The following is a 21,680-nucleotide window of genomic DNA, read 5'->3' as shown; positions in this document are numbered from 1 at the left end:
CAGAAAGCAGCTTGCATGTGCCCCTTGGGGGACCGACCCAGCCTGCTGTACCAGTGAGAGGACAGTGCTGCCTGTTCCAGCTCCACCGTACGAGACCCGCTGGCCCCAGGCTAATGAGAACTTCCCCAAGCACCGATCCCCCCACCCCTCTCCCATCCCATTCTCTGCCGAAAGGAGGCAGAGCTCAAGATGGATGTTTCCTGACTTGCACAGCAGAAACAAAACTGGCCCTACCTGTGCACTTCTACCCTCCCAAGGAAAAAGGTCCCAGACGCCAGAGAGAGGCAGGGCCAGAACGAAACAAGGGCCTTACCTTGTGCCCCTCACCCATGACAAGGTAGCACCTGCCCATCATGAAGCAGCAGGAGCCCATGTTCACGTGGCACCACGGCTGCAGGAGGCGAATGTATTCCTACAGGAGAGGAGGAACGGTAGTTTCGATTCAGGTCAGCACTCGCTTGTGACCTGCAGGCACCCAGTACCAGAGGAAGGGTTAGGTCTCCAACACCAAAGTGCTATTTTGGTGGCCTCTTTAGCTGCTGTGCCCACACAAATCCTGCTCTTCCAGCTCAAGGGCTGGTTTCCCCAGCCCCAAAGTCCCCTCAGTGCAAAGATAGGGAGACATCCCCCACGTGCTCTCAGGAAACAACGTGCTTTGCATAGCTCCAATGCCTGTACGAAGCACCTCAGAAACAGCACCCAACATCCCCAAAAATCAGACACGATGCTCTCTGCAACCACTGCAAACCTGCTGCAGGGACCACAAAGGAAACATTACCCTGGCATGCAGAGAGCCTGAACAGGAGCGCGCATGTGTGAAGGCAGCAGGAGAACAGGCAAAGCAGGGGTTAGAAGAGCAGTATCTGTGCAGAAGGGCAGGAGAGGGAGAGCAGCCAAAGGAAGACCATTGATTACAGCAACAAACTGACAGGCATGGGGTGGAGCACTGACGACACCAAGGACACACCATAAATAAAACCACAACACGGATGCTGGCCAAAACTACGGGGCAGTACAACTCAACCTGGCCCTGTGCCTGCTCTGTCAGGATAATATAAGGGCTGCAAAGTGTCATCACCTATCAAAAAGCAGCTAGGAGGCACGATGAAAACTCAAAAGCTGGCATCCCTTGTGCCTGGGAGAGTGGCGTATGCTCTTCATACTTGGAGAAGCAGAGATGTCCCACTAGCAGGGCTCTGGGACTCGGCAGGAAAAGAGGAGGAGAAGCCAGGACCCAGCGGTAAAGCCAAGGTTTCACCAGCCGACCTGCATCTTTGCACGTGCATAAACTACCAGCACATATGCCTTGCCTACCCCAGCCACAGGTCCACTAAAAGCCACATGGCAATGCATCCTCTGAGCCTGGATTCACCGTTCAGATTAACCAGCCACAACAGATAATTCCCACCCCAGGCTTGCTCAACAGCTTGTCGTACAGAATAAGCAACAAGGAAAGGTTTGGCCCTTGTCCCAGGCCAGTGCTTTGGTCACTAGACCTTCTCTGTGCCCTCCTGTTACTCGCAGGGTGCTTCCTGTATCTCCATCTCTATTTGGGTCACCGTGCTTGCACTCACAGCAAATCTGGTGTTAGCTCCCCGAGGTCAATGCACTTAATCCAAGTTTACGTGACCGACTGGGATCAGTAAGTGTAACAGAAGGTAGCGGGGAGGAGGAAGAGCCCGCTCCTGCAGAGATAAAAGTCTCCCATATCTCCTCAAGGCGGGACACAAGTGAGGCGAAAGCAATGCAAGGAAATTCAAAGCGTGCTCGCGCCACGAGAGTGCACATATGCCAGGAGGTAGAACGATGCTGCCCAAACTGTCCTGGCATTTCCTGGCTCAAAAGCTCTGCAGATTTGACATTCTTCTCGGCAGCAACACGAACACAAAAGAAAGCAATTCAGCCCCCAGGTGTAAGGGACTGTGAGAATAAAAGGTTCTGCTAAGCACAGAAAAAACATCTCATTAGTAACAGCCTGCCTAGCCCTGCGTGCCTCAAGGACTGCCATCAGTCAGGGAATGAAATGTGTCACATGGCACTGCAGACAAGAAATCGTGCAGCTCAGAACTAGAGCACAAGCAGCTACAACTACCAAGCCCCTGAAGAGCACAGGAAGAGGTGGTGGAGAAACAGTGGTCTGAAATACAGCAGTCTGTGGAGACACCTGAAAAAGAGTAGTTCACTCGCCCTGCTACCAAGATGTTGGGAGTGCAGCTGGGGATGGAAAGACAATGGATGTTTCTTACACCAGTTTTTACTAGTAAGGACATTTAAGAAATAGATGAGCCCTCCTGAAACAGTATTTCTGCTGCTGGGTTGAAGACAGCCTTCTGAACCCCCAGTCCCACGGGCAATCTGTTTACAATGATACCACAGGAAAGGCTACGGGTACATCAGCAGCTAACAAGTTATTGGATTACGGGCTTGCTGTGATATTTAAACAAGCTCCGCAAAGATGCTTCTTGCACGCAGTATCACACTGTCAGACAAGCCCTGGGAGACTGAACTCCTCCACGAAAAGGGTATATAATAATTCTGAGCACTTATGCCTGGATTTTCTTGAAAACAGATGAAAGAGGAAATGCACAAGATGACTATCTTAAATCATTCCCCCGCAAACTCTCTGCAACATTTTCTAGGTATAAGATATTTAGCAAAAAGCCCTTCTGTTAGCAGAGGTGGACACTACAGGGAACAGGACAGATGCATGAGGAAGATGGAAGATATTTGCTACCTTACGATTTGTTCACTGCACTGACACCACAATAGTTATAAGAGAGATTTCTAACAGTTCTCCAAAAGAATCATTCCTACAGCACGCTTCATCTGCAGGACAAACTTGCAGCCCATTACCTCCAAAAGAGAGACATGGGAAGATTAGCTCATGTCTGAGCTCAGACATCAGTGACAAGGGGAAAGCAGAACACACTCCAGCGACTGGAAAGACGCTTTGGGTAGCTTTTTCTAAGCTGAGGTAAGGCAGCTAGCTGTGCATGGAGCTTATGCTGTGTTATACCTCCGCATCAGCCAAAGTGCAGAGCTGCTACTGAAAGAAACCCATGTGTGGAAAGAGACTGTTGCACTCACTCCTGCTCTTCCCCTTTCAGCTCCTGTGAGAGAGCCGACGCGAAGCACTCACCTGCAGCTGGGTGTACTGACAGCTCCCCATCAGGCACTCCGGGAAGAGGAAGCCGGGATTGCTGGGCCATCTGAGTGGAGGTTAAGGAACAGAGGACAATCCAGTCTGGAGAGCTCAGAGAACTAGTCTGAAAGTTGGCATGCCTCTCATGCTCAGTTTGTGGGGGGAAAGGAGAGAAGATTAAGCTGCTCTTTACACAAGTCATTATTCTGTAATAAGATTTATCCATATTAGAACAAAACCATTAGTACATCTAATCCACAACTGCCCAAATCTTGTTACCCTTTGAAATCTCCCAGCATCACACCTCGCCAAGTCAAGTTGTTAGAGCTCACAGGCTTAAAGTAAAAAACTCAAATCCTTTGTTGTGCACCTAAACAGGATAGATTCTGTGAAATCTTACAATACCCACAAATCCCACTAACACTAACAAGAGTCACTTGTTCAGACTTGTCTTCGAAATTTGGGTGTGGAAAACATTGATTTTGGAACTGTACGAGGCTCGGTGGCAGAGATGGCCAACTTACAGCCCCCAAGCACTCCGCAGCCCACGACCCTAACCCCTCTGCTAGCCCCAGCCCTCCTCCCACAGACCCACCGGCACTCCCAGCTTCAGGACCTGGATGCGATACGCAGCCTCCGTGCAATCTCGCACAACTCGCGCAGGGGCTCCGGCACTGCCATGTCGTACAGAAAGTCCCCCTGGTTACAGCCCGGTGAAAGCGAGCACCTCGCAGCGGGTTTACAGCCAAGGATACAGGAGTGGCAGAAAGTCAGCCACTATTGCAGTAATGAGATGGGGCCAGTTCAAACTTGTTTCAGCCAAAGAAGTGTTTGGTTGCGAGAAGAGTCGAGATATGATGTGCTTTCTGGCTACTTCCTGAAAGAATAGCTCCACAATTGTTTGAGGGCCAGATACTAAAAATACAAGTTAAAGAAACACTGAGAAGAAAGCCTGCAGCAGCCATCCCAGGCCTTCTACACCATGCTATGCTCATCAGCCCAAACATCACAGATTAAGTCAGAGCAAAACAATAAGTATGTTCAATACTCAAACTTGTTGGTTTTGGATTTCTCTTGCCGTCTGGTTAAGTCAGAGGGAGGAGCAGGAGATCAAAGAGCCACATACTGCAATGTTTATTAACCACAACTCAATTATAACAGGAAAGAAAAAAAAAAAAAAAAAAAAAAAAAAAAAAAAGAGCTGTGTTCTCTCTCCAGTTGCACTACTCGCAACCCAGCTGCAGCTTTCCAGCATGACCGAGTGTTTTGCAGGGCAGGGCTGAGGGAGTGCTGATTTGGCTATCTGGCTCTCTTCAAATGCCTCCCTCATTCCAGCACCCTAAGCAGCCCAGTGTCCCATTAGCGAACTGTTCTCAACGCCTCTCCCCAAGCTGCCACCTCCTTTCTATCTTCCCTACGTTTCACATATTTTTCCTGAAGCACAGCAGTCAAACAGGACTTTCCTCATGAGCGGGCCAAGAAATAACCCACGACACTGGCACACACAAAGGATGTTTTCAATTTCGCTTTCATGCGCTGACATTTACGTCGAGGCAACTGCCTCCTGAACCAAGACTCTCATTCAGGGCGAGTTCAGACTCCGAAGATTGCAGCCTGCTTGCAAGGAGCGCAGATGCCTCAGGCCTGTCAGCACATGGAGGAAATTCTTCCCCAGCTCACAGTCCTTCACACATGGCACTGCTGCCTGTTTGCCACTGATTTTCTCAGCTCCCTCTGAAGTGTCTGAGCCTCGAAGTGCCACGCAGACTAGTTACAGCAGGCTCTTACCTGTGCATTTTCTCCCCTACCCTGCTCACCACCTCCCTCTGTAACCACTTCAAGGTACGCATCCTCCTAATTAAATTGCCTTACAGTCTCACCCATTAGGATTTCTCCCCCAAGACAGTAACCCAAAGCGTACGTCTTTGCAGCAAGACTTTCAAAATGTGAACGAATTATCAGCTGCAATTTCCCCCATGAGGTACTGGCTGTGAGCAACACTCACGTCTGAATTGCAAAGTGTGGGAAGCACAAGCACGTTTTGGGGAAGTATTTCTATATTCTCTCGTTTCCCTGAGCTGCTGCTCATGGTCACTGTGGGATGAAGGCTAGTGAGCAGAACAGACGTGGTCTGACCCACTACAGCCACTGTAACATACAGGAGCGAGAGGTGAGCTTGGCTGGTACTGCCAGGGCCAGAATTAATAATGTTTGGCTGAGCCAAATCCTCCTCAGGCTGAGAATAAGATCCACGTCTCCAGTCTGAGTCCAATGCTACAAGATACTTTGGTTTTGTTGTTGGTTTTTGGTGGTGGGCAGCATGACAAACATCTCCACATAAAGTGGGGTCATCCAACCACGCACTCCATTAGCTCACTGCATGAAGCATTTCCCTCGGGTGGCAGAGACAGAGTGCAAGAGGTATAAATAACAGAAACTGAGAGCTGATGAACGGTGGACGTCTTACCTAGTTTATGTGGTGTTACAGCAGTGGTGTCTGCTAACTCCAACACAGATAGATGCTGCAGATTAGATTCCCTAGAGAAGAAAAAGCCATCAGTGAAGAAACAACAAAACGCCTCCTGCTTTAATTGTGCTCATTGTTCAAATCAGACTCCTACTGCTGAAAAAGGCAACAGTGCACAGAACATCGAGACCTCACACGGCAGAATTAGCACAAGGCAAAAAGTCAGCTCAAAACATGAAAGGAGAAAAAAACCCTCCCCAGCACAACCTGACTCCTAGAGTGATACTCCCACAGCAACCACCAGCTTTTCATACCAGGAAGGGTGTTTCAGGTGGATTTAGCAGGAACCTACAATCAAAGACAGAACGCGCATGGTAGAGACTTACAGCGTGTCGACAGGGACGTCTGATGCCAGGCACTGGCTTGCCCACCTGATCAGGTAGTAGGACAGCAGGAGGGGAGAGGTGCGGTGCAGCAGGTCCTGCTGAGACTGGAACAGCTGTCCCCCTCCCAAAACCATCTGCAAGCAAACCACAGAGGTTGGCACACCGAGAGGCCAAGCTCAGAGAGCAATGGCAGGAAAACGGCAATCAGTGAGATTTGTATCAGGCCCAGCTCGTCCCTCCTGTGAACACCAAGGAAGTCAGCAGCCCAGCAGTTAACTCAACCCATCGAGGAGACCAGCAGGACTCCTGCATGTGCCAGAATAACCCAGTCACAAATAACAGTGTCACCTTAGACCAAGGAATGAGTTAACTATTCTGGTGGCCCAGACCCCGTGGGGAAAATTTAAAAAGCAAAGCTATGTGCACATGGAGTGCTTCTCTAGCCTGCGAACACCAGCACCTGCTGATGCCAGGGACACCAGCAAAAACGTGCTTTGTGCCACTGCAACACCACCACTGAGAGTGAAATCACAGCTTTGCTGCAGAGACCATCTCGGGGCCCAGCCCTGCTGCCCAGGCATTGCATCCCTGTATGCTCTAGCCAACAGCAGCACAGCTAGGTGAGACAAGAGGAAAAACAATCCATGCTTGTGAAGGACAAAAGCGTGTATAGGTGGCAAAGCAGCAGTTCCTCATCAAGCAAGAAGCAGGTCACATGCCTTGTGGTCTGTGACAGCCTGGCTCCAGAAGGGCACCTTGCAAAGTGCTTTAAATGCTCCCAGGGCAACCTTATCCAGGAAGAAGGGGATTTCTTTTCAACCAAGAAACTACTACAGTAACGTTTCCAAGTAAATAATATTGGTTTAAACAACACTCCCCTTGTCTGGGGACTTGTTCCGCACCCCTGTGTCCACCCAAACCATCAGCACCATCTCTTGTGCGGCCACACGACCAACAGGATGGATCCAGTCCAGCCCACCCCACGACCACAAACACAGCTGCCATTACAGCGGCTGTTTGCACTGGCTGGAGCAGCCTCACGGAGGCTGAAACCAAGGCCTCTGGGTAAACACTGCTGCTGTGACGCAAAGGTGCTGTGTGCTGTGTTGCCAGAGAACAAGGCTGCAATCATGTGCGTGCTGGGCTGCGCAGTGGCATAGGAGGGATGGGGAATAAATGGGAGAACTGTACGTGCTCAGGCAGCGCTGAGGAAACAATGCCCTCCTCCTGCAAAGAGAGTTTTGCTTCCTGGATGCTCAGCATGGAAAGAAGGAGTTAGGGTGTGAGTGCAGCGCACCACTACTTTGCTTAGGATGACAAAAGCAGCTGGAGGAGACAACAGGGCTTGCCCAAGCCTGGGGCTAGTTCAAACAGCCTCCAGTGTTTTGTGGGAAGAGACAGAGCTCACAGTCTGGCACCAGCAGAACCCCAGATCCAAAAGTTCAAAGAGCGTAGCAGTAGCTTCAAGGGCTGTACTCACAGGATCTCCAAGCCGCAGCAACAGCTGTTGGAGGATCAACAGGTCCCGACAGATCAGGAAACGGATCGTGGCAATCTTACATACCCCCCAGCAAACCACATTGACAGCAGTACCACTACTATACAGCTGGGTGAGGTTCATGCGCATATTTAGATGATGAGCTGAAAGATAAAAACACCGAGATAAGGGGAGGAACTAGACCGACAAGAACACCTTCCCAGCCCAAACATCCTGCTGTAGAGCTATCACCTCTTTCCATGTCAGCATCTGTCTCGTAGTCCATTTCTCGGATGAGCACTCCAATGGCATGGATGGGGTTTCTGATCTCCTGCAGTTTGCTGTGTATATCCTCCATCACATTTTCCCTGCAAAGTGAAAAGATAATAATAATCAGCAACATGAAATCTAACTCAAGAGGGCTCCCTTTCCTCCCTTACTGATCCTTTCTGGAGGGGAGTGTATCTGATCAGCCTGGACATTCTTTATGGGAATCCTCTTCTGGCTTGGAGTTTTATTACAGCGCCTGCAGGGACCAGTCTATTTATTCCACTCCCCCAAGCTACCAGGAAATAACAGTCAGATAGCTGGCATTCCACGGGGGAATGATTTGAGGAGGCTAGCACAGTAACCACATGGCTTGACCAAGGCTCTGACCTCTACCTAGTGTCTACAGGCACTTGCTTTCCACACTGCAACCATCACCTAATAGGAACTTGTTCCTTTTCTGCTCTCTATCTCACCTGAGAATCCCCAAAATGTCTTTTCAGGAGGGCCCCAGGCAACAGCAAGGGGGTTCTGGATGGAAGACCCTGCTAACGTCACTGATACCCACGCTCCCCATCTGTGAGGGGACCTGGAAAAGTCTCCTGCAGCACAGGGAGAGCCTGCACATCCCAAATGTGCTCTGACGCCAATCACGGATGGCTCCGGGCAATCCCTGCTCAGCCATCCCTGCCTCCCTGCAGGGGAGCTTCTGCAAAAACATCTCCTTACGTGTCATTAGCTATCAAGTCCTCCAGGATCTGCTCTGCAGCCTTTTCTGGAGGCTGGAGGCGGGAGCAAGCCATTTCCATTATGAATGCCATTTCCATGGAAATTGATTCTCCGATCAGTCGAAGGCACTGGACAAGACAGACAACATCACGAGACATCTCCAAATCTGTAATGAAAGAATCTAACTGTATATTTACAAGAGATTTCAAAGCGAAGGTGGAAGGACCATTCAAAAACCAGTTAGTTCAGTTCCTATCAGCAAACTACCAGCATCAGATGGGTCTCAGTCCCACATGTCAAACTGACCCTTCCCTGCTACCTACAAGGCCAAATTAAAACTTAGGAGTTCACAAGGGGAAGATTTGGGCTTTATTATTTGGAAAGTAAAAAATACTGATGCAACAATAAAACAACAAAATTACCTCCAAGGGATTTTCTCCAGCCACAGGTTGAAAGGAAATAATTAGTGCAGCATAAGAGCAAAAAAACCCCTGAGCAAATGGCTCAGATAGCTTAGCTCTGCCAAGCAGAACACACTCTCGTCACAGCAGCTATCTATTTACAGCACTACCTCTCACAGCTGAGAGAGGATTTTCACATTCTTAGAATTGATCTGAAAATTCAGTACTGAGGGTTTAAATCACTGCTTTGCAATGCAATCCTTTATGTATGTGTTTTTAAAATTAAGTCACATTTTTTGAGAAGTTTGAAACAGACAGGGCAGGAACTGCTAGCCTCCCAAACCCAGCCCAGGCCTCCAGCTTTCCTTCTCTCACATCCAGAAATAGCTCAACCAAATGGATGATGATTCTTCTTTACAAAAATATAAAAATCACTTGACCATGAAAGTGGAGCTTAGGTAACATTTTCCGTTGCCTTTTTCTTGTGAAACATCATTCCACAGCCAGCAAAGCATAGAGGGCACTGTGGTGACAATATTAACGACAGGTTTTGTACGCTCTGGCGTTTACTTCCTGGCGAGCAGAAACGGCACAGTCCCTCTCCACAGCTTACATGAAAACATTTATACAAAAGAATTGCACTGAATCTAAGTTTGCAGAACTGGGCAGTTGAGCCCAGCACGCCAGGATCACAAGTTTCCTTCTCGTCTGTAATCTCCGAAAGGAGTCTACTCCATCAGCAAGACACAGAGGTTGGTAAATTTTACAAAAGAGAACCACTTGCACTGAGTCAGAGTAGGTCTTGCAGCTCTCGGTGGGGATGGCAGAGCTGAGCAAGCACCCAGCTGAGATAGTGTTAAGCAGGGTTCACATGGGGGGGGTCACCCACATGATCAAAAACACAAGCTTCTGCATCCCGCTCTCCCCACCAGCACTGGGGACCTGCCAGCACACTATCGAGCTCCAAGCTGGCAGAGCTGTCCCACAGAGAGCAGGCATGAAAAAGGCACCAGTTAACCGCAGCCTACACAGGTAGTTTGTGAGGCCACAAGGGCAAAGGATCCACCAATGCAGGTCCTTGTCACTGAGCAACATGCAGCCTGAAATCTAATATTCTTCCTTTTTAAGTTATCTGAAACAAGTCACAGCAGATTTCCAGCCTTGACACTGTTTTCTAATTCCTGGTGTGAGCATGACGGCAGGTTGCACAAAATAAAACTCCCTAAAAATGCCAAAATAAGAAAACTATCTCCAGGTAGATAATTATGGAGTCAGGAGCACTTCAAGAGGCCTCTACGGAAACTCCCACATCTCTCTGCCTAAGGCTTCCCTGACATGCAGTGTTTCAGCCTCCAACAATGGAAGAGCTCCATGTCTCCTCACTTACCATCAAAGATGGCAGCGTCGTCCTCAGTCAGGAGGTGCTCATTAGAGAGGAGATAGAGATGGTCCACCAAGGAGCAGGGCACAAGGAAAGACAAGGAGCCCTAGAAAGGTGAGGAGAAAGCCCTTCTTTGAGCTCCCCAAATCCACGCCTCAGTCACAAGAACTCCTCCCTGGAGATGACTGCTTCAGTTGGCTGCAGTGGCCAAAAAGCCACCACTGCTCAGCCTCACCTTCTTCAGCAGGCACACCATGTTGGAGTAGGGATTCAAGTGCAGGGCCAGGGGCCGTGAGAGCGCTTCTTGGTATTGAAGGCAGCAGGCATAGAACTTGGACCAGAACTCCACCTGCAGCTGCCAAAACTCCTCCAGTGAGCACTCGTATTCTGTCACACTGCCCTGGAACTAGCAGGACCAAAACGAGACTTCAGATGAACACAGGCAGCGAAACAGAGAGAAAAATTGTAGCGTTCAGACTGCTGTCTTGTGTCCCATGACCAGTGCCGCAGCTTTACATGGTTAAGGTTTATAAACAGCAGTTACAGTGCTCTTCCCCACCACCTTACTGTCAAAACCTAAGTTTTTTCCTACACCTGTGAATCACACAGCAAACAGCAAGGGGAACAAAGCCCACAAGAACCGTTTCTATACAACCTTAGATAAAGCAACACCAACAATATCAAGAAAAAGGGCAGCACTGCAGATCTCTAAAAACATCACGCATGACGATTGCTATAGAGGATACAAACCCGCCTTTTTTGGTGAACTTTCTAGCAATAGTCTGAGCACCCTCAAGGATGAGCCGCAGGTGGAAGGACTGCTGGCTTAGAGAATCAGGCATATCAGAGTAAAATCTGGAGAAGTAGGATAAAAATGGAGGAAATTCAAATCCAAACGGACAGCCAGTTGATCTTTCAGATAGGTCCCCTAAGCAGATTATCTTCTGGTGTCCATGAGCAACAGCTCTGCGTGGTGGTGACCAGCACCCACACGCAGGCAGCTGAAAATGGGTACCAGGTGATGCGCCACCAGCAAAGCACACTCCATGCAAAGTGCACCCAGGCAGCCGAGACGGCAGAACAGGAAGAAAGAAGAAAGGACTCCAAAAAAGAAGGAGGGAAGGGAAAAGCCAGGCAGGAAGGATAAAGATCTCTATTTTTTTTAAAAGTCACATAACTCCTTTGCAGAGACAAAGGACAAAACAAGGCCTGGGGTCACTTTGTATCTCACTTAACTTCGTTGAACCATCACAATACATACAACAAACGTAAGAACAAAACACGAGGTGGGGGAGGGGGGAAATCTCACCTCGCTTTCCACGGCTAAGGTAACCTCTTTTTTTAACTCATCCCACGTCAGATCCATGTGTCTCTCAGTTCCTTGAGAAAAGATCTGAAAAGCAGCACAGCAAACTTTTACTTTAAAGCAAGAGCGCTGTATCCCTGAGGTTCAAGCAGCATTGAGCAACGTAAAGCAAACGCGACAGCATCATCCAGTAATTTGCAGGACAAAAGTATTAAAAAACACAGCTAGCTGCTAAATGTGGGGTACGTGAACGTACAGCCAGCTTTCCTCTTCCTATGGAAATGGAGGAAGCCTCCTGACAGGCAGTGCATTGGGATGTAAGGAAAGAAGTGCTGCACTCCTTCACAGCAGCTCTCTCTTATACCTTGCTGTAGGCTGCCATAAGGTCACAGCACAAAGAATCAAGCTGATCAGAGTAGCGGAAGTTTAGCTTTTCCATTTTTCCTGAAAAGGCACTGCATGTTGCCTTGCTCTGCCCTTTACAGCCCCAGAGGAGCCAGAACTGAGCGGATATATTCTGAGAAACAGCACTACAGTGGGCTGAGAGTCTGTTCACAGGGCTAAAGCAGCAGGCAATGAAAAGAAAGCTCAGCAACCTGCTGTCCGAAGGGAAAACATCTTCTGGAAACCACGTTCTGCCTCCCGCCGTCAGCACACACCGGCTGAAATATGGCACAACAGCCGCTGACTTGCTTCAGTGACTACTGACAGGTCTACAAACTATCAAATGCAAACTGATGCCAGCCAAGAGCTCCAAGGAATCCTGTTGCCTCACATCTAAATGGCCAGGAAGAAGCTGAACAGAGAGCGCACCAAATGACCTCTCACTAACCTGTAAAGCCTTTTGGATAGCTGCATTTGTGAACCGGCCAGGCATGAAGAGATACTCCAGGTAGGTTTCCTGCAAAGAGAAAAAGATCATGATTTAAGGACACACACATGTCAGGAGGAGAGCATTTAAGATACTGCTTCTGGTCTTTCCTCCCATTCTCAACCTTATCCCATGGACCTGTATTTCTTTCCAACTTCAGTTCATACCCACATCCTGCTCCAACCTCTCCCCTTCCAACCCCTTAGCAGTTCCCGTTATCGAACAGTGCTTCCTGCACACTCCAAATCTTCTTTATTCATGTGTCTTGTCTCAAGGCTCTCTCTTGACTGACTTGAAATTCTCCTCATCCCTCAACTTCTGGTTTCATAACCATGCTTAGTGCTTTAATGCTGTGGTAACAGAAGCTAAGGCTTGTCCCCTTTAATTTGCAGTCATTTTAAGAATGTATCAATATAATTTGTACACTTGAACTGTCTTAATGTTCTCCTGGGCAGAGAAGCTTCGTTACTTCTTGTTGCTATTTTATAGTTGGCTCACCCTGGGGTCCTGATCATGTCGAACCGTCACTTCCTCTTCAGGCAGTGGCTGCACAAAGACCTGGTTCCACTGGCCCGCAACATTTCTGGCAGAAAAACAAAACCAGAATCAACTTTGCATTGCAGTGCTCCAACACAGCGCACCTGGGAGCAGCTACCTGAACCAAACCTGTCAGTTTCACCAGTGATCACTTACACCAACCATGGCCCTTTGGACCTGATAACAGGAGCTTTTGATTAGTGACAAGTGACAGATTTAGCCAGGAGAACTTAATGGAGGCATCCCCAGCCCTAAGCTAACAGAACAGGTTGGATTCCTTCATTTCTATCAACATTCTCCTCATCACACGTGCTCACCAAGCAACTCTTTCTCAAACTGACCAGTAGATTCTTCTGCCTAAACTTGCATACTCACAGCATTTTTTCACCCACTATTTAACTCCCTGGTCCTGGTTATGCACCAAGCCTACCCTCTCAGCTTTATAAAGGCAGGGATGATTCTTTCACATCACTCAAAACATGATCTTTCTTGGAAGAGACCAGATGGTTATGTTTTGAAGGAGGTGTCGGTGAACTACAGCCCTCCCTCCAACACACTCACAGCAGACTCCACTTTCAGCAAGACTGCCACCCAGCTTTTTAAATTTTTCACATTCCTGCAGCTGAGTTGTAGCTTCATTAGAAAGCAGAACCAAAAAAAAAAAAAAATTCCATGTAATATGTGCTGCAGAAAGACACAGTTGTGCACGACACGAACACCGCAATATGAAGAAGTAGGTACTGCTGCATCTCCACACACTTTGGTCAGCAAAGCAGGGCAGGAGACAAGTTGAGGAGCTCGAACAGAGCTTTTAATGAGCAGCATGTGGAGCGGCTCCTGTAGTTACCCCCATGAGGCTATCAATGCTAGCGATTCAGCACAGAAACTCACTGCTCAAAATTGATGTATTTCACAACGGTTTGATTCTCTTCGTTGTGCCACAGTGCCCAGATCTCAGCCGAGGTTAAGGCAAAGTCAACCAGAGTCTCCTAGGAGAGAGAGGGCAAATTTACTTTCTTATCATAATTTCAAGTACAGCAGAGAGACGTGTGTACTTAACGACAGCAAAACATTCCCTCGTATCGTTTAAGCAGGCTTTGGGAAGAGTTCTTTATTCACTCTCAAATCCCCAAGTCCAGGCCTCTGATCTCTCAGTAAGCAACCCTCCCCCTTGTCTTGGTGCCTTCTGGGGGAGCTGGGCCCCAGTGCTCACCTGCGAGGAGAACAGGGAGGATATGTGGTCAAGGCTGTAGCGGTTACTCTCGGTGCTCACCAGCTGGAAGACACAGAACTACAAACACACCTTGTAAGTCATTTGCTCAAGGACAGCTAAGCCAATAACCAGCACGTCATGGGGAAGCTCATCTCTCTGGTCCCTCTCTTTGCCTGATGTTACAGTCAACAGACCCCTAAGGGCTGAGGGCAGGAGGGCCAAGCTGAGTACACCACGCACAGCCAGCCATGGACCCTGCCAAGCTGACCGTCTGCGCCACGTACTGACATCATTGGCTTCAGCGTTCTTGGCAAGGACACTCATCTCTGCCTGAATCTGAAGGATTTCTAGCTCTCTTTTTAAAGGCTAAACCAGAAAAACAGTAACACCATCACTGCTGGGTACTGCTAGCAACAACATGACATGGGGAAGTAAGGAGACTAAGGTGGAAAAGCCCTGAACCCTCAGGCCACTTGTTGCAAACCAAGCTCTGGGTGTTCTCACCAGAGCAAGGAGAGCGCTGGTGGGACAGCACAAGTCACGATACACGCTTCTGCTCTGTATGCGAATCCCCTGGAGAATGGAGAGGGTAAGCTGTCCAACAGATGAGACTGCTCTGTGTCGTCATTCCTGTCCTGCTAAATTTATTATTCACCGCAAGAAGCAGAAGTTCTACAGAAGTCAACATTTGGCAACGCACAACGATGCGTCTGCATGCTCCCAGGAGCCCGACATAAACATACTATCAGTATTTCCATGCTTTTAGCTCCTTTTGGACCTTTCCTTTTCCCACGGCACATACGTGCTTTCGGGATCCTACCAGAACAGGAGGTGGACAAGTGAACTAGCACTCAACAGATCAGCTTAGTCACACAGGGAATTCCAGTCCCAGGGTGAGGGCACGTGTATCCTGCAGAGTTTTGAGAGCAAAAACGTTTATTCAGAAAGTACTGCTCTCTCCAGAGGGTCAGACATGAAACTTTTCCCTATTTCTTGCCTTACAGGCCCAAATCCAAGGAGGAACAACATATTTGCCATGCAGCCCAAGAAAGATGCATTCACAGCAAGGAAGCCCTGTCACTCCATACCTGCCCTCGCTTGGGCGCATGCATGTACACGCCGAGGTAAAGCCCCAGGGACTGGGAGAAGGCCAGTCGCAGTCGATGCCCAGTCCCAGCTGCAAGCCGCAGGTCCCTGCTGACTGGCATGAACTCCAGCAGATCTGCAACCATCAGGCACATTTGATCCTATGCAAAACAAAGGTGTCAGGAAAGTAGCATAGGAAAGACTCGGGACTGAGAAACTGCCCTTCTCCCTCATCCTTCCTCTTCTGGCCAAAGTCTGCCCAGATCTTCCTCTAAAGGATGCAAATAAAGCATCCATATGCACACCCAAACCACTGTTTAACACTGTTCAGCTTTCCCCATCTCACCTGTGCCCTCTCCCACCAAGCACATGGGCTTTCAGAGCCCAGGCACGTACAATAAACCTTCCCCTCCCTCCTGTAATGCACGCATGCATTCCAGTGCAGATGAGCCGTGAAAGCAGTTGTGCTGGTCGATTAGCTTTGGCACTGATATTTGGAGCAAGTGGCATGCAGCAAGCAGAGGCTTTTATTAACTTCTTGTTGACAAGGAGCCACATTACAAAGACACTCTTATTACCGGTAAAGCAGTATAAAATCCATTTGGTCTGCCTCCTCAGCCCTTGAAGAGCTCCCGCCTGCCTTCCTGAAAGCTCCAGTACATTTCTAAATAACCTAATACTGCCTCTTATCCTATGCACAAGGCTTTGCTACAGAGAAGACCCACCAACCACTTTCCAAATGTGGCTACAAACACACGCCACAACAGTTTTCACAAATTGCCCTGAACCCCAGCGTGTAGAGGTTGACTCAGTGACAATTTAACAGCAGACAAAATCTATGCCAACTACTCCGCCTTCGTTCCTTAAGCCTCAGACTATCGCTCAAGCAGTGGTGGAAGATGCTGCTCCCCCAAATCCAGGCCTCGCTCACCTTATAGGACCACATCCGAAGTTTATGGTCCTGGCAGAGAGCAAAGAGAAAGGCATCGTGATCTAGGCAATGAACAGAGAGGCTGATAGGCAGGTCCGATGGGCCACAGTCACCTCTGAAAATACAGAATTTATTTCAACAGCTTAAAAGAAAATCAAGGCTAATGCATAGATCCAAGGCACAGGGTTTCTATCACGCTGTGTTTAAAAACAAATAAATCAGTGGTGTGAGATCAGGAGGAGAGAGCAGCGTTTCAGGACTGTGCGGGTCAGCATCCAAGGCGCAGAGGAGCCCACCACAACAGTAATGCCCAGTTCTTCACCCGCTTTGGTAGAGCCAAAGCACATCCCTGGCTTCCCCAGCCCCAGCCTAGTACTTGCAGAACGCAGGCGAAGGATCCAGAGGGAAGCAAGGATCTGACCAGCCAGCCCCAAGCAACACACTGCTGATGGTCAAAGTCATTCAGGGCATCAGGGGACTTGCTATCATTTCCAGGTAACAGGGCCTAGACTTTGGTTGTGCGCCCTAAGATACCGTAACGATTACGATCCAACACCGAGCCCAGTCTGCACACAGAGCGTCTGTGTCATCCACAGGTAACCTCTGCCGGTCAGGAACAAGCCTGACATTTCAGAACAAGGACAAGAACATAAAACTGTTGTAATCCTTAATCTGCGCTGGCTGCGAGCCATATCCTGGGCAAATCCTTGGAGGCCAATTACTAGATATAACATATTCGTAGACACAGACACGCAGAATCAGCAGGACCCCATTAAGATGAACTAATCCAGCGTTCAAGTCCCAACTTCCGTACCGTGATAGGCCCTGTGACCCAGTTAACTTTTTTGGCAGAGTATTTATAGATGCTGACTTGCCTGTCTTTTACTTCAGCTAGAAACTCTAGGTGAGGGAATCGAAAAGACAAAATTAGCTCCGCTTATTCGTCACCAGACACTAACCTGATGGCAGTTGGCATCCAACCGGTAAGGAAACGCTGCATCACTGAGCTCTGTTTCAATTCCACAACCGAAACCATTCCTTTCAAAATAAAAGTGATATTAAGAAATACATTGAGTACTCATTAATAAAATATTTACTGCCACCAGCAAGGGGCTTCACAGGCACGATATAAAAGAGCTTTTGTGTGTGTGGACTGAATTTGTACAACACATGACAAAAACTAAACTTGAGCAAAGGTCAAAGCTAGGAGAGGGGATGCTACATGGAGTGGTGTTTCGCAGAGAGGTGGATGCGAGGAGGCAGCCTGTTCCCACTCCTTACCAGGCGCGTCGTGAGGAGGCAGCTTAAGGACGAAGATCCCTCCCGAAGCAGAGGGCAGAGCGAAGAGAGCCTCCCCCTCACTGCTGAGCCACGCCGCTGAGGCGACAGAATTAGATGCCAGGCCTGGCACGCTGGGAATCACACAGTAATTTGAAGGATCTCTGAAGTTGATTTTGCCAATATCTGTAAACACGGACTGCATTTGGCTCTCTGTTATCAGCTCCTGGAGAAGGGAAACAGCAGAGAGTACAAAACCTGAGCACACATACACAAGGCACAGAAAAAACAACCAGACACCTGTGGAATGGCAACTGTGATGCTGCTACTTGATAAAAAGGATTTTTCCGGTAAGAACTCTCATCACTACCACTCCTGTTTCCCTTACTGTTAACCCATGACCACCGCTGTTCACAACCAGATATGAAAGGGATTTCAAAACCCGCAATTTTCTAGCAGAACGCTCACTTTCTCCCTCGCTCATATACTGTAACACCCCCAAAGAAGTCCCGTAGTCCATCAGCTGCTTTGAGACAGCTCACAGCAAAATGCTGATAACAAGTCCTGTGAAGAGCAGCTCTGCAACAGCACAGCATCATCCCTTGGGAAAGCTGTCTGGAACACTAAAAGCAAGAGATAAGCTCTCCAAGATGTCCTAGTTTCAGCTGGGATAGAGTTAACTGTCTTCCTAGTAGCTGGTACGGTGCTATGTTTTGAGTTTAGTATGTGAAGAATGTTGATAACACTGATGTTTTCAGTTGCTCCTAGTAGTGTTTAGACTAATGTCAAGGATTTTTCAGCTTCTCATGCCCAGCCAGTGAGAAAGCTGGAGGGGCACAAGAAGTTGGCACAGGACACAGCCAGGGCACCTGACCCAAACTGGCCAACAGGGTATTCCATACCATGGGACGTCCCATCTAGTATAGGAACTGGGGAGGGGGGGTGGGGAATCGCCGCTCGGGGACTAGCTGGGTGCCGGTCGGCGGGTGGTGAGCAATTGCACTGCGCATCATTTGTACATTCCAATCCTTTCATTATTGCTGTTGTCATTTTATTAGTGTTATCATTATTATTATTCGTTTCTTCTTTTCTGTTCTATTAAACTGTTCTTATCTCAACCCGAGGGTTTTGCTTCTTTTTCCCGATTTTCTCCCCCATCCCACTGGGGGGGGGGGGGGGGGGGGCGGGGAGTGAGTGAGCGGCTGCGTGGTGCTTAGTTGCTGGCTGGGGTTAAACCACAACACAAGAGAAGAAAGGGACCTGACAAAGACACACCAGAAGCAGACACGAGAGAAAAAGTCATAGCAAATGGGTAAATGAGATGTAAATTTTGCATAAGATCCATCTTCCACATGAAATAAAAAGATTCTATGCCTTGCTGCATAGAGGGCAAGTTACGAACACAGCCAGGCCTCCCTCGTCACAAGGCCGGGCCCCAGGACCACCAGCAGAGCCACCTCCAACCTCTGAACCTCATTTCAGGTTATGTCACCAACTTTCATCAAAATCAGAGCCCTATTCACAAATCTGAAATACCCTCAGCTTTGGGGCAAACGCTGCAAGTCTGATGCCTACGGCTTCTGCCTCCCCCACATGCGGTCTGAGCACATTCAGATCCAAACAAAGCAAGAGGTTTCCAGCTTGCTTTTCCTATCCGACTCTTGTCCCCAGCAGTTTTCACTTCCACATAGAGAACTACCCCACACTGATGAACGCGCTTGCTGTATCTGGTCAAGAATCAGAGGACTTGGGAGTTTAGCAGTTTAACACCTATAAAGAAATTTAACTAGAAAAGTTTGGAGGACTAAGAAACTAAAGTGCAGAGTTTTCCACAAAACTCAAAGAGAGCCTGACATGCTCCAGCTCTGCACCTCTGGAAACACCAGAGGGTTCCAGCCTGGGGTACAAATCCCCGCCACAGAGCTACGAAACCGATCAGTTGTGGTGGACTGACCCAGCTGGCAGGTAACTGTCACCAGCCGCGGGCCCCAGCAGGGCACGGGAGAACAAGAGCGGCAAAAACTCGTGGGTCAAGATAAAGATGGTTTAATAAGCGAAGGAAAGAGGAAGAATAAAATAAAAACAAACCAAGCAATGCCAAGGCAATCCCTCACCACCTCCTCCAAGCAGGCTGATGCCCAGCCAGGCGCTGAGCAATGGTCACCTGCCCCAATTCCCTCCCCGTGTTGCTGAACACAGTGTCACAGCACAGGGACTGTCCCTTCCCAGCCTCCCGGCCACCGCAGCCAGCTTGTTTGGGGGGGGGGGGGGGGGGAGGGTGGGCAGAGCGACAAAAGGAGAAGCCCCCGATGCTGTGCACGCACTGCTCAGTGACAGCTCAAGCAGCAGCATGTCCCCAACTCTGCTTTGGTCACAAATCTGCCACACAGCACCATGCGAGCTGCTGCAAAGAAAACCAACTCCGTCCCAGCCAAAACCAGTATATGGTCTGTTCAGCAGGGAAAAAAAATCCAGCCCAACTGGAAGGGCTCAGGAAAAGCTGAGCTTCATACCCATCAGCAGCTCACCTCAGTGTTTCGACAGCCAGCCCACATGACACAGACATGACAATGGCAACAGGGTTTGCGTGAAGCCCCGTGACAGGGCCATGTTGGGGGTTAATCCTGGTGGGCACTGAAGGAGCACACAGCTGCTCGACTGCTCCCTCCCAAATGGCATGGGGAAAGAGGAAAGGGAGAATAAAAGCAAGAAAACTCAGGGGTCAAGATAAAAAGATAAAATAATTGCTTAAGAAGTGAAGGACAAGCAGAAGAAGAGAAAACAAAACAAGGGACACAAAGGCTGGATAGACCAACACCCAAGCCAGTTCCCAAGCAAAAACATGGCTAACCCCTGCAAAACCCCTGCTTTTCCCTCTTATCGCCAAACACAATGTCATGTGGCAAGGAACATCCCTTTAGTTAGTTTGAGTCATCTGCCTGGTTGTGCCCCCTCCCAAAGCGCTACAGACCCCCAAATCTATTCACAGGGGGGGCAGAGTGAGCAACAGAGAAGGCCTTGAGGCTGTGCAAACACTGCTCAGCAACAGCTAAATTATTAGCGCATTATCAATGTTGTTTTGATCACAAATCCAAAACATGGTACCACACAAAGTACTATGACGAAAATTAACTCTATCCCGGCCAAAATTAGCTCTATCCTGGCCAAAAGCAGTACAGGTGGGAAGCAGCACTTTGTGCCCTTGCTGAGAAGCACGCCAAGGCTTTCGCTATTTTGCAATGTACTTAGCAGCTTCGCTGAGGGCGGTTAACGGGCAGGACCGAGGCAGGGGGCTCACACAAGCAAGAAGCAGGCCACCCCGGTACTCACGCTGCGGTACATGCGAGCGGGATGTGGCAGGAGCAGGCGATGCACCGTCTGCGCGGTGATCAGGAGGACGACCAAGTGATTCTGCACCTCGCAGAGGTGCACGCCGCCCGGTAAAAACGGGCAGCCTTGGACGTGGAGGCGTACGGTGTTGTTCAGCAGGTTGACGTCCAGAGATTCCTCCACCAGCTCCACCGTGTCTCCCGACGTGGTCCTGAGGGAAGAAACCGGGGGTGGCGTGAGGACGGTGCGCACGGGCAGGGGAGGGAGATGGGCCCAGCCTGCCCCCGGGCCCTCACTCACCACCGCACGAAGCGGTTCCTGGTGGCGGCGGCGAGCTGCGCGCTCTCCTGGTAGCAAAACCCTCCCGCGCTGTCCCCGTAACGACCGGCGGGGAGAGGAGCCGTCCCCGGCGGGCTAAAAACCACCTCCTGAAACCGTCGCGGTGGGCCCCGAGCCGCCGCGCTCAGCTCCAGGCAGCTCCGCTCCGCCAAGCCCGCCGCCATCTTGCCGCCCGCCTTCCCGCCTCACCCGCGCGGGGCATCACGGGAAGGGAGGCGCGGGGGGTGACGGGGAGGGGAGGGGGCTGGCGCGGGGGGGGGGGTGAGTGTTGCGGCGCCCCCTAGTGGGCGGGGCGGGGGAAGGGGGCGTGGGGGGGGGATTTGGGGAAGGGGGGATATGGGGAGAGGGGATGGGGAGGGGATTTGGGGAGGGGGATTTGGGGGAAGGGGGGATATGGGGAGAGGGGATGGGGAGGGGATTTGGGGAAGGGGATATGGGGAGAGGGGGGATTTGGGGAGAGGGGATGGGGAGGGGATTTGGGGAGGGGGATATGGGAGAGGGGGATGGGGAGGGGATTGGTGAGGGGGTGGGGAGGGTTT

General features: G+C 49.7%; 1 protein-coding gene across 2 annotated transcripts in view; it reads right to left on the bottom strand.

Annotated features, from left to right (window-relative positions):
• NUP160 (nucleoporin 160) overlaps window positions 1–21,331 on the bottom strand; it is a 30,398-nt gene extending 9,067 nt beyond the window's left edge. For both annotated transcript variants that reach the window (XR_005934110.1, XM_030038386.1), the window contains exons 1-21: window positions 21,103–21,331; window positions 20,803–21,013; window positions 17,476–17,698; window positions 17,154–17,232; window positions 16,195–16,309; window positions 15,266–15,424; window positions 14,178–14,255; window positions 13,856–13,953; window positions 12,926–13,010; window positions 12,389–12,457; window positions 11,560–11,643; window positions 10,486–10,656; window positions 10,257–10,356; window positions 8,469–8,634; window positions 7,725–7,840; window positions 7,476–7,636; window positions 5,996–6,129; window positions 5,610–5,680; window positions 3,898–4,057; window positions 3,140–3,209; window positions 314–412 (exon numbers count right to left, since the gene is read on the bottom strand). Coding sequence is in view for 1 of the 2 variants with exons in the window: in XM_030038386.1 (XP_029894246.1) it covers window positions 314–412; window positions 3,140–3,209; window positions 3,898–4,057; window positions 5,610–5,680; window positions 5,996–6,129; window positions 7,476–7,636; window positions 7,725–7,840; window positions 8,469–8,634; window positions 10,257–10,356; window positions 10,486–10,656; window positions 11,560–11,643; window positions 12,389–12,457; window positions 12,926–13,010; window positions 13,856–13,953; window positions 14,178–14,255; window positions 15,266–15,424; window positions 16,195–16,309; window positions 17,154–17,232; window positions 17,476–17,698; window positions 20,803–21,013; window positions 21,103–21,305 (2,652 nt within the window). In the remaining variant the exon portion in view is untranslated. The remainder of the gene's footprint in view (window positions 1–313; window positions 413–3,139; window positions 3,210–3,897; window positions 4,058–5,609; window positions 5,681–5,995; window positions 6,130–7,475; window positions 7,637–7,724; window positions 7,841–8,468; window positions 8,635–10,256; window positions 10,357–10,485; window positions 10,657–11,559; window positions 11,644–12,388; window positions 12,458–12,925; window positions 13,011–13,855; window positions 13,954–14,177; window positions 14,256–15,265; window positions 15,425–16,194; window positions 16,310–17,153; window positions 17,233–17,475; window positions 17,699–20,802; window positions 21,014–21,102) is intronic.
• Window positions 21,332–21,680: the final 349 nt, after the last annotated feature.

The sequence above is a fragment of the Aquila chrysaetos genome, chromosome 16, assembly GCF_900496995.4.
Source record: "Aquila chrysaetos chrysaetos chromosome 16, bAquChr1.4, whole genome shotgun sequence".
Classification (NCBI taxonomy): domain Eukaryota; kingdom Metazoa; phylum Chordata; class Aves; order Accipitriformes; family Accipitridae; genus Aquila; species Aquila chrysaetos.
Note: the sequence above shows the minus strand (reverse complement) of the source record. Positions and strands in the feature narration are given on the sequence as shown.